Source organism: Lepidochelys kempii, chromosome 1 (genome assembly GCF_965140265.1).
Source record: "Lepidochelys kempii isolate rLepKem1 chromosome 1, rLepKem1.hap2, whole genome shotgun sequence".
In the NCBI taxonomy this organism is placed as follows: Eukaryota; Metazoa; Chordata; order Testudines; family Cheloniidae; genus Lepidochelys; species Lepidochelys kempii.
In genome coordinates, this window is record NC_133256.1 from 271,625,342 (window position 1) to 271,637,584 (window position 12,243).

General features: G+C 41.9%; 1 protein-coding gene across 8 annotated transcripts in view; it reads left to right on the top strand.

Annotated features, from left to right (window-relative positions):
* POC1B (POC1 centriolar protein B) overlaps window positions 1-12,243 on the top strand; it is a 107,173-nt gene that overhangs the window by 21,856 nt on the left and 73,074 nt on the right. For all 8 annotated transcript variants that reach the window (XR_012156721.1, XR_012156722.1, XM_073327575.1 and 5 more), the window contains 2 exons: window positions 7,575-7,708; window positions 8,696-8,764. Coding sequence is in view for 6 of the 8 variants with exons in the window: in XM_073327575.1 (XP_073183676.1) it covers window positions 7,575-7,708; window positions 8,696-8,764 (203 nt within the window). In the remaining 2 variants the exon portion in view is untranslated. The remainder of the gene's footprint in view (window positions 1-7,574; window positions 7,709-8,695; window positions 8,765-12,243) is intronic.

Genomic DNA, 12,243 nt, shown 5'->3' on the forward strand with positions numbered 1-12,243 from the left:
CTTCACAATGTCTCAGACATGCTAGGCTTCAGAGTGACAGAGAGAGAGAGAGACAGTCCTGGAAGATTTGTGTCGATTTGTGCAGGTGGCAAATGAGCAGTGTGCGCTGCTGTGAGGGGCTCTGTGTGTGTGTTGATTGTGTTGTTCTGTAAGAGATTTTGAAAAACTGGCAGTTGGGCCAAGTAATCCACCTTCTGTGCAGTCTTCCCCATACAACCAATTAAAGTGTTGCGTACAAATTAGTTGTAAGGCAGTGGTTTTCAACCTATGGTCCCCAGACCCTTCGGGGTCCGCCATTAATATCTAAAATTTCCAAAGGGATCTGCACTTCCATTCAAAAATGTTTAGGGATCTGCAAATGAAAAAAGGTTGAAAACCACCTTTGTAGTGTAAGGATGGCAGTTGGTTGAGTTACCTCTGATGTCACAATGGTGTAGTGTTTATTGTATGCCAAGAGACCATGCCTTACTAATTATAGTGTGCAATATAGTTATAGTAAAGTCAGAGTGGCTGAGAACTTAAAAATTGCATGGTAACAGACTGCAAAACTCCATGATAATTAAGCTGGTGATATTCTGAACAAAAAGGGTCCTCAGTCATGTTTGTAGCTGTTATCAGTTTTGCAGTGGCTCTGCAGACATTCTAGTCTACAGTGACAATCTGTTAATCTTATTAGGTAGGTGTTATTTTCCTTTGTCTTCCTACTTTTGATTTTCAGTACAGTATGTTACAGTATGAAAGTTTTAGGAAAACATACACATCTGTGATTAATAGCATAATTCAATATTTATAGAATATCAGTTTCCCATTAAGGCCTAGTCTACACTACAAACTTAGGTCAATGGAAGCCACCTTACATCTACCTAATAATGTATGCGTCTAAACTACCAGGACCCTTCCTCTGACCTAACTCGCCTGTAACATCTAATTAATTACTCCACGTCCGTGAGAGGCGTAGTGCTTAATTCGATGTTGATCGGTCAACAGAGAGGCAGTGTAGACACAGCATTGTATAAGTTGACTGAATTGGTGGCCAGGAAGTGTCCCATGATGCTCTGCTGTCACCGCTCTGGAGATCATTTTCAACTCCGCTGCACAGCAGCCAGGTACACAGGAAACAGTCCCTCCCTTGTTAAAGCCCTGGGAACTTTTGAATTTCCATTTCCTGTTTGATCAGTGTGGAGAGCTCACCAACCCAGCTGATCATGGGGACTCAATGCCCCAAACACACTCCAGCCTGGAGTACACAGGAGATGGTGGATCTTATTGGTCAGTGGAGAGAAGAGTCTGTTTGGGCACAGTGCCAATCCAGCCGAAGAAATATAGTCATCTACGCAAAGACTGCACGGGGCATGGGAGAGAAGGGCTACAGCAGGGACAGACAGGAGTTCCACATGAAAATCAAAGAACTTGGGGGGCATATCAGAAGACAAAGGAGGCAAAGAGTTGTTCTGGTTCTGCATCACAGACATGCTGCTTCTACAATGAGCTGCATGAGATTCTCAGCAGCAAACCTATTACTACCCCCAAACCCCACGTGGATACCTCCCAGGAGTCTGAGTCCCAGGCCACCTCAGGCAACAACAAGGAGGACGTTCTGGACAAGGAAGAGGAGGCGAGTGGGAGACAGGCAAGCAGTGGATCCATTCTCCTTGAGAGCCAGGAGCTATTTTTAACCTTGGGGCCCAGCCAGTCACAGGACAACATGGTAGCTGAGCATGATGCCAGGGAAGGCACCTCTGGTGACTATGCAATTCCAATCAAACTGTAGGATTTATATGCTCTTCTATTTTGTTTAATCTGAAGAAAAAGTGAGGTGCAGTGGGTATCTGCTTCACAGTGGCTGCTCTAGCTACACAGACGGTGCCCTCCAGACAATACTGTGTGTGCACAGGGATGACCCAGGAATCCTCAATGGAGATTTCTAGGAAACTTTCATGGAAGTACTCTGCAATCCTTTGCAGAAGGTGTCTGGGGAGGGCTGCCTTATTTGTTCTACCATGGTAGAACACTTTTGAATGGCACTCCAGTATTAAGTCTTCTGGCATTGCGATACACAGCATAGCAATGTAAGGACTGGGTCCGTTTATAGACACTTGCAGTATCCGTTTCCTTCAGGAGATTGATATCACATAAGGTCACCTCGGGGAGATGGTGGAAGTTTTCATTACAAGTGCTCATACCACAAATATTAGAGCATGTGATCTACCACCCATGGTGACTTCTGGGTCCCTCAACCACATTTTCTTTAACATGCTGGTGGTTTTGTTGGCAGGGAGCGGCACTGACCTTACATTCTGCAAGTCCAGGGTGACTATTACCAGCAGCATTAAGAGAAGTGAGGAGTGGGCTTCTGTGCTCTCTTGTGGCCACAAACCCCTGCCCCATCACCTTGGACAAAGACCGCAATTTGGGAGGCTTAACACGGGTCCCTGGTCTCAAAGCAACATCCATATTGCTAAGGGGCATGGTCTACATGTGCTCCCGATGTGGGTTTCCCACAAGTTGCAGCACAAGGCCTGTGCCCATGCCCATGCCCATGCCCCTGAGCTGTACTCACCATGGGTGGAACAGCAAGTCAGTTCATTGAATAGCTAGGGATTCAGATTCTGTTCTGGCTTGCATTTGAGTGTAATAAGAGGAGTGATTTTTAAATAGCAACCTTGCACTAGATCCAGGGTATGCACTGACAATGGTTGCCTTGTGCTTTGTGTGCCTTACAGTGGAAGCTTGCCCTTCAGCACATCCTCCACACTAGCAGAGAGGCTTTCACAGATTAGGAGGAGGAAAAAAAGAACACACTATAGCGAAGCAAGACTCATCTGTGTGGCGCCTCCTGCTGGTTGCCCTGGGAATTAGCTCAATTCCAGCTCGGCGCACCCTCTGCTGGCCAGTGGCTCACCTGCCTCAGACATCCATGTCCCTCCTGGATCCCGTTGCCCCTTACCCTGGGGTTCTGCACCAGCAGTACCCCCACTCTGTGGGTCTCCCCTCCCAGGGGAACCCCTAACCCTCTAAGCCCACCTTGCCTCAGTCATTATTGCCAGTCATTATCTAGCCCCTGTTCAGTAGGGCAGACTGCAGTGTAATGGCCACTCATCACTGGCAAGCGGGGTTTGGAATTGCTGCCTTTCCCTACAGCACAGTACTTCTCTAGGCCTTCCTGTCAGTCTGCAGCCTGGGAGGTGGCCAGGCCTGAGCTCCCCAGCTCAGCCTGCCCCTTCCCCAGCACTGCTCTGTCCACGGTACTCTTTGCTCCTTCAGGCAGCTAGGTCCATCTCTCTCCAAAGCTAGAGAGACACTGACCCAGCTCCTGGCTCACAGCCTTTTGATAGGGCCAGCTGTCTCCTAATTGGGCATGGCCCCAGCTGTCGCTGCCTTCCCAATCAGCCTACCTTTTCTCCTTGTTTTTCCGGAGTGGGGTAACTGCCCCGCTACATACGCGGTGACATGTTCAGTGAGTTAATGAATGCCTCTGGGACTGCTGACATGGTGCTAAGATCCTGCAGTATTTCATTGTCTGAAAAACAGGACATGGACATGGAGGGCATCCCAGGAGCATGAGGGTGGCATGAAGGATGAGATACTGCTGATTATGAAGGACCAATCAGACATGTTGAGGCATCTGGTTGAGCTTCAAGAAAAACAGCTTGAGGCTAGACTCCCTTTGCAGCCTCTGCAAAGCTGCGTACAAGCATCGCCCTGTTCCCAATCCCCCTCCCTCAAGCATTCCAGGAGGTGGGGTGGGGGGGGGGGGAGTTCAGTATCCCTTCCAGTCAACTCTGGGAGAGGGTACAAAGAACAAACAAAGACTTTTGATGGGCAAGACTACTGCGTTTTCACAGACAAGCTGACTTGGTTTCTTCCCTCCCAATTTTATCACATTGTTTGCCCAAGGTTAAATTATATTCCTGGTCTTTGTTTCTTTATGCTTGTGCAATAAAAATCAGTGTTTCAAGAATGAAATACTCTTTATTTATTCCAATCGTGGGGACTTGGGAGTGGGAGAGGAGTACAGGGAAACTGATGCAACTGATGGGATGGTATGAGAAGGCACAACACAGATAAGCAGTGCACATTACTGTGGCTCATTACTGAAGCAGGTTTTCAAATCCTCCTGGAGATGCAGTGCTCCTTGCTGGGCTCTTCTTCTTGCCCTGGTATCTGGGTGCTCAAAATTAGTTGTGAACTTATCTGTCTCCATGCCCCACCCCTGCAGAAACTTCTCTCCCTTTGCCTCACAGGTATATTATGGAGCTCACAGGAGGCAGTGATAATAATAGGGATATTGCTTTCACTGAGGTCTAACCTAGTAAGCAGACTGTGTCAGCAACCCTTTAAATGGCCAAAGGCACATTCCACCACCAGCCTGCACTTGCTCTGCCTATTGTTGAACCATTCCTTACTGCTCCACGTGACCACTGTATGGCTTCATGAACCATAGGAGCAAGGGGTAGGCTGGGTCTTCCAGGATCAGTATTAGCATTTCAATGTCATCCATAGTTATTTTGTAATCTGGAAAGAAAGTTCCTGTTTGCATCTTTCTGAACAGACTTGTGTTCCTATAGATGCACACGTCATGCACCTTTCCTGACCATCCCATGTTGATGATGGTCACACGGCCCCTGTGATCCACCCACACTTGCAACACCATTGAAAAGTATCCCTAACGGTTTATATACTCTTTGGCTAAGTGGTCTGGTGCCAAGATAAGGATATGCATTCCGTCTATCGCCCCACCATGGCAAAGCCATCCACTATGTCCTGCACATTGCCCACAGTCATGACCCTTCTTAGCAGAAGTTGATTAATGGCGCTGCACACTTGGATCACAACAGCTCCCACAGAGGATTTAGCAACACTGAATTGATTCCCCACTGACCAGTAGCAGTCTGGCGTTGTAAGCTTCCACGGAGCGATCACCACTCACTTCTTCACGGTCAGAGCATGTCTCATTTTGGTGTTGCTGCTTTTCAGGGCTGGGGAAAGCTCTGCACAAAATTCCTGGAAAGTGGACTTTTGCATTTGAAAGTTCTGTAGCGATTGCGTATCATCTCATAGCCGCATAACAATGTCATCCCACCAGTCAGTTCTTGTTTCCCAGGACCAGAAACGGTGTTCCACTTATGTTCAGCTGCTGCGTGACTACCAGAAGCAACCAGGAATTGTTTCTTTCAATGGTTTTCAGCTGAGCTGCTTGAATGACATTGCAGTGTTCCGCGCTGTGGCTCCTGTCTCAGCTCTGGAAATACTGCAGGATAAGGCACAAGGTGTTTGTAATGCTCGCAACAAGAGTGCACAGCTGAGCAGGGTCCCTACTTCTCGGGCTATTGCATACGTGTGGCAAAGCCAGGGTTTCAAAAAAAGATACAAGAAAATATGGGTTGTTTGCCCCTGATATCAGAGGAGGGATGGAGGAAACTGCATCATGGGAGGCCAAAGCCATGTTCCCATTCCTCCCTGTGACAATGTTTTGGTCCCATGAGATGTTGCAAGCCCTTCCCAACCCCTCTGCAGCTAGTTAAACTGTGGGCTAGTTACCCGTGATGCACTACTCTGTGCATCAGTGCAAGCGTTGCTAGTGAGGACACACTCCATGGAAACAACCGACTGACTTATTTACTGCGGTGGCTGGGTGTCGACTTACATTTAAGTTGACTTAACTTTGTAGTGTAGACATGCCCCAAATCTATTTTCAAATGTTTAGAAAACAGCTAAGATATAGACATCTCCCTCTCTTCCTCCAAAAACAATTTTTCCTTAAAAATAATCATTTTGAACTTTTTATAGTGGCATGACTGCCCAAAGACATTTTGGGGGGAGTGGAGTTTCGTATTAAACCACTTTTTTTCTGTTTTTGTAACTATTAAAAATAGCTGCTACCCATTTGTATATTGAAATTCTCCAAGCCCTTAGCTTGTAGCAAAGACTAATATATTCCACTAAATAGCCACGTTTTAAAAATGATTAAAAAGAGCTGTAGTTAGTGTAATACTTTGTTTGTTTATTGGGGCAAGGAAAGGAGATTCTTAATCTGTTTTTTATGCCTGGGACACCATCCTTATGACCGAATAGGAGGATGGGCTCCATTCAGTGCCTGTTGCCACTCAGTAATGGGCAGGTCTTACAATGTGCTGATTGTCCTGATGCAGTTAGTTTAAAGTCCCTAGGATCCAAGGAAAGTCAATAGGAGATGAATGTGCTCTGCACCTCAGAAGATCCGGACCTGATTGACTAGGGCCCTGATCCAGTGAAGCACATGTTTAAGCATATGTTTAACTTCAAGCCTGTGCATAGTCCCACTGAAGTTAGCTCTGTGCTGAAGTATTTTGCTACATCAGGATGTGACAGTGTGATTAATGTGACTCAGTCCCTCTTCTCCAAGAACAGAAACTGACAATACAGAAAACAATGTAAACATTTAATATTTATTAAATATGTCTTTTCTATATGTTTTAGTGACTCAATATTACTTTTTGTCAACATTTTTAGCTTTCAGAAGAATGCCATTTGAGTTAAAAAACTGCAACGTATTTCAAGTTGGTCCCTTTGAAACTGTCCTTTAATTTTACAGCCTCTGAGAAGTTGCTATAATCTTAAGAATTCATATTTGTTTTATTTTAAAAAGCCACATGCTGTGAAAGTCAGCTTACCCATCTGAGTTTGGCCAATAAAAGATGGGACATTCAATGCTAAGGCTTGCTTTTCATCCTAAGCTCATGTTATTGGGTCTAGGTACCAGAAAACACACTCACTGGTACATGATCATAAGGAGTTTAGATTTAACAGTATGAAATTAATCACAGAGAATAGTCTTTGCTTTGAATTGCTTTATATTTTTTGGTTTGTCAAACTCTTTAATATCATGATTTTTAACATGCTATATTAGTGGTTCTCAAACTTTTGTATTGGTGACCCCTTTCACACAGCAAGCCTATGTGTGTAGACACTCCTCCCCCCCTTTATAAATTCAAAACACTTTTTAAATATATATTTAACACAATTATAGATGCTGGAGGCAAAGCAGGATTGGCAGTGGAGACTGACAGCTCACGACCCCCCACGTAATAACCTTGTGATCCCCTGGGGGGTCACGACCCCCCGTTTGAGAACCTCTGTGCTATATGTTAGTGTCTGAATTCTTTGTCTCTTTATAAATTTAATACATGTCAACAAATCTCCTCATACACCATAAATGCTTTTTTGTAATCAATGGATTATGATTACTATAAACTGCAATTATACTTGGATATTTTTTCTTTGTTAAATTAATATCTTTATCAATTTTAAATTAATTCCCCCTGGTAACTGGAAAGCAAACAAGTCTGCATCCTTTATTTCAATAAAAGCATTAATTACTTTAACATCTCACAATTTTTCTTCGTTTTATAATTTTTCTGGTGTATTAGCATGGAACTGGGTAACTGCTTTCTTTTACATTTGTTTTTCTTTTCTCCCAGTAATATTGGGAGTTGATTATTGTTTTGGGCACTAGAAAGCAACTACTACAGGAAATGTCGATTTTACTTCCAATAGTTAGTTTCAATGTCTGAATTTTGTCTCTTGTGAATTAGTTCACAGAGCAGGAGTTAATTGTGTATCATTCCATCCTTCTGGTAACTATATCATCACTGCCTCTACTGATGGTACCCTTAAAATTATGGATCTCTTAGAAGGAAGACTTATATATACGCTTCATGGACACAAGGTATAGCAGTACTGTAGTAGTTCTTTTTTAACTGAAATGTGAGTAGATTTTATCATATTGATATGTTTAATGACTTCATTAGAGGAAAAATAATACACTTACATGGTGCACTAATGATGGCAGTTATTTGCCAATGCATGACATTTTCAATGGAAAAACAAAGTCTTGCAGTAATGTGGCTGGTCACAAGTTGACAGAAATTGCATAACCTTAAGTGACAGTCAATGTGCTTAATGCTGGGTAACTGTTTTCATACTGAATATCTGAAATCAAGAGGGCAATGTTCAATAATTTTCATGTGAACAACTAATCATCTGCTAGATAAGTACATGTGCTGTATAAACCTTCTGTAGTTAATGGTGGAGTGTGTGGTAATCTTAACAGGAACCTCCTATCACCACTTTCCTTTTCTCTTCCTCCCTAATATGCAGCAAGCCCCACTTTCTGATTGAATTATTTATGATAAAAATATCAAATATATAGTAAAGTAAATATAAAGTAAAATAGATATAGGAAAGATTATGTTTAGAACAATAAGTAATACACCAATAATCATGACCTAATATTTTCCTGTGATTTGTAGTATTCATTTTTCACTCAACTTTAATTTTGTAGAAATCATCATTGCAGTTGGACTATTTCTCATTAGTTGTTTGCAGTGTTGTTATACTCATGTTAGTCCCAGGATATTGGAGCGACAATGTGGGTGAGGTAATATCTTTTAGTGAACCAATTTCTGTTGGAGAAAGAGACCAGTTTTCAAGCTGTACAGAGCTCTTCCTCTTCAGAAAGTTTGAAAGCTTGTCTCTTTCACGAACAGAAGGTGGTCCAGTAAAAATATTACTTCATCCACTTTCTTATTCATTAGCATTAGAAAGTTGTTGGAATTCTGTTGAACAAGAAATGGCTCTCTGTATTTCAATGTAAAGAGAGAGACTAATAGAAAAAAATTTTAGCACATGACTGAACTTTCTTTTAATTTTACAGGGACCTGTGCTTTCTGTGGCCTTTTCCAAAGGTGGGGAAAAATTTGCATCAGGTGGAGCTGATGCACAGGTTTGTTTAAAAACTTCATGTTCTATATAAAACAATTCTTCCAGTATTTATTATAGTGAGTGAATGAGTTAGTGTTCTGAAACCATAAGAATTACAGTGGACTTATTTGATCCATTTTGCATGTTTTTAGTAATTGTTTCTAGGTAGGCTTATATATGTTTAATTTGTGATATCTTATACTATTTTTGTTTTGTGCAATAAAATTACATTTTTACATTCACCAGTTCCAACTGAGTATTACAGTAAAAAACTCCATTTGTATTTTAGGAGTCCCATATCATAAGAAAGACACCATGAGTAATGATTCAAGTTCAGGGAAACAAATGTGGATCATAATACAGTAATTCAAACAAATCTCTTTAATTCAGAAGTGCACAGCAGGAAAGCAATTTGCTGTTACTAGTGTGCTTTGGCTAAAGATGATTATTTTGATGATGCACAAAAGATGTATCCTATCCTATCCACATACATGCTCTGTTTGCTACATTACCCCTTCTAATTAGAGGAAGGTACCTAGTCTTAGTGCACAAATTAATGAGATATTAGAAAATTTGGGCTGAGATAGGGCAAAATCTGTTTAGATTGTTCTGCCAGTTTAAATTAGCAAACACACTAGATTTCATGCAGAATATCAGTTTAATAATTATTAAACCACCGAGTCATATCATTAATCCTTATCCTGACTATGGGTGCAGTAGATTGCCACTGTGGGTAAATCTGGTCACTATGAAATTCTGCCATGTCTGGTCTTAGAGCTGCTTCTCCAGGTCTTTACATAGAGAAAGAAATAATCTACCACTTGGATTAGAACTGTAGTCTGTAAAATGCATCCTCAGTATTATGTGGCAACAAAAAACAACAAAATATGTTTTGGGAGCCCATGATGTAGGTGCAGAGAACAGCTTTGTGGAAGTTAACTCCCCGGAGTGTACTACAAACATGTTTCATATTTTGTTGGGGGGAAAAAAAGGGTGGAATTTTACTCAACAACTAATAGAAAACACAGCTTGAAGGAATAAAGTTCAAACTAAAAACGCGGCTGGTATTAGAAAGAAGACACCACTGTCTGACTCCTCAAGTACAATCAGATGCAAAGTACCAGAGATGTTGCTTCTATCTATCAGATCTGAAGTCTGATAGGAATTTTATTTGCATTAAGGAGCCAAAACAGAGTTAGCAAAAAATTCTTAAAGGGATCATTGTAAAATTATAATTCATAAACTAACAGATTTACGTGGAAATTCTGAGAAGCGTGTTTCTTACTAAAAAGAATAAGTGCTGTTCTCCAAAGGATATAGTATTCAGTGAGGGGGATATAAATCCTCCACTGTAACAGCCAGGAAGGGGTGAATGGGCAGAACGGTTACTTCCAGAGCTATGACTAAGCTGACCACCAACAGCTGAGATAAATGGCTGTTCTTGGAGAGAAGAGCCTCCAGAATAAAAGAGAAGAGAACAGGGAGGAGAACTCCATGGAAAAAGAAAAGAAATTTAAAGAGACTTCCCAAACAGTTGGAGAAGGCTCATGGTGCAAGGGGCTGCATGCAGCCAGAGAACTCAAAGGGAGAGTCCCCTGGGGCTCTCTGGCAGCATGCAGCACTCTTTCATCAGCCAGCATCAACCAGACAGCAGGAAGTAGCACAGAGAAACAGCAGGGAGTCTATAGAAGCACTCTAGCTGCTTCATAGAGTCCTTGGGCCAGAACCCAGACAAGAGGGAAGGCCTGGGTTCCCCCACTGATCCTCCAAAGTTATCAACCCTACAGTGAGGCTTCCAAGTCAATAGACTTCTGGTTTATTGGAGTCTTTATTACCCTGGAAGGGATAGGACTATAGATGACCTGATCAGAGGGCTGAGTCATGAAAAGGGGAGCAAGCCACCTCAGGCTCAGAGTGAGCAAGGATGGGGCACCAGAGACAAAGTGACTGCTAAGCTATGCTCAGCAATGGAAGGGCGCACTGGCCAGCCAGTGACCCCTCTATAATTGTTACAAGAGTTTAATTCCTGGGCTAAGTTGAAATCTCAACTCAACTTTATGGAACTGCTAAAGTCCTTCTCTTATCTCTACACTAAATGTATTCATTTTAGGGGATGTCTTGAGGTAATTAAGACTTTAGTAAATAGCTACAGTTAGTTGCACAGATAATGGACATAAAGGACACAGATTTCCTTGTAGTAATGCCTTAGCTCTAGTTACAAATGTAGTAACATTTGGCATCTGTTGAAAAAGCTACTTTATGTAAAAACATTAGACCAAAAATGTGCTCCAGAATTTATTATGAAGTGGATTTTGTCAGATTACATGGAATAGATAAAACTCAATCAGCTGTCACTTGCTTACATTTCCAGTCTATATAGAGGTTAATTTGAATTTGTTTTTGAATTTTTTCCTTCCTTCCAAAATGCTTAAGGAGCACGATTGAGTGCTGCTTTTGTACATTATCTTGAAATCCTACTTCCCTCTCTCTCCCCCCAGTGTGTTTTCTTTATAGCTGTCTTCAAGCTATTATATGGTATAGTATTGGCATCTCTTGTTGTTCTTAAAGTTTTTTAAAAAATATTTTTTAACTTTTGCATAAGTCACTGCATCGTAGATATTTTCAGTTTTTAAGGGAGAACTTAATTTAATGCAAGAGAATCCTGCATAACACATGCTTTTTGATTTTGGGGGTATTGTTATTACATGGCATTTTTGTGAAGATTTTCCATAGTAATATACTCCATATCATGTTGGCTATTGCTTTCTAAAATGTATAAAGTCTTGCTGTCCAACCTATTTTACCCCTTTATTTACCTTTCAAAGAGCTCTCTTCCTTTTCCCAATCATAATTCTATCTGGAGATCATTTTCTTGGTGCGTGGTGTTTTTTGCTACAGTTTATATTAGTATATCTTCATCTTTAAAGTTTGGCACAACCAACCATGGAATCTTTCATTTTTCACAACCCTTGCAGCTGCCAGACCTGCCAATGATGGAGGGAGGCACCCACAGCTGCAATCAATAAAGGAAATAGGGTCTGCTATAAAGATAAGAGGGCAGAGAAAGAAGGGGAGGCAGAAAGGCTTGGGTACCTTGCACCAGGCTGCCTACAAGAAAACAGCCAGGAGACTAGCAGAGAGACACACCTAGGAAGTGACAGGCTTTAAGGAATGTAAGGGTCCAAACACTGATCTCACTGACAGCAAGTTAAGGTGGGGAGGACAGTTAGGTGAAGCTGAGGCCCCTTGAGAGGCCACCCCAAGAGGCCATGATGGAACAATTTCACAGGGAATGTGTAACCTTCTAGGAGAAGAGTTTCAGATGTTTTGTACAGTTAACAACTTTAGGTTTCCACTCAAGCAGCAGCATGGAAGAGGTGAGACTTGAAAAAATCTTATAATGCAGATTGAGTCAAAAGTAACAATAACAATCCAGTTATTTGGGAATGGAGTAAAGATTGAACTGCCCAAAAACTACTTATTAATTCTTGTAAGACTAAA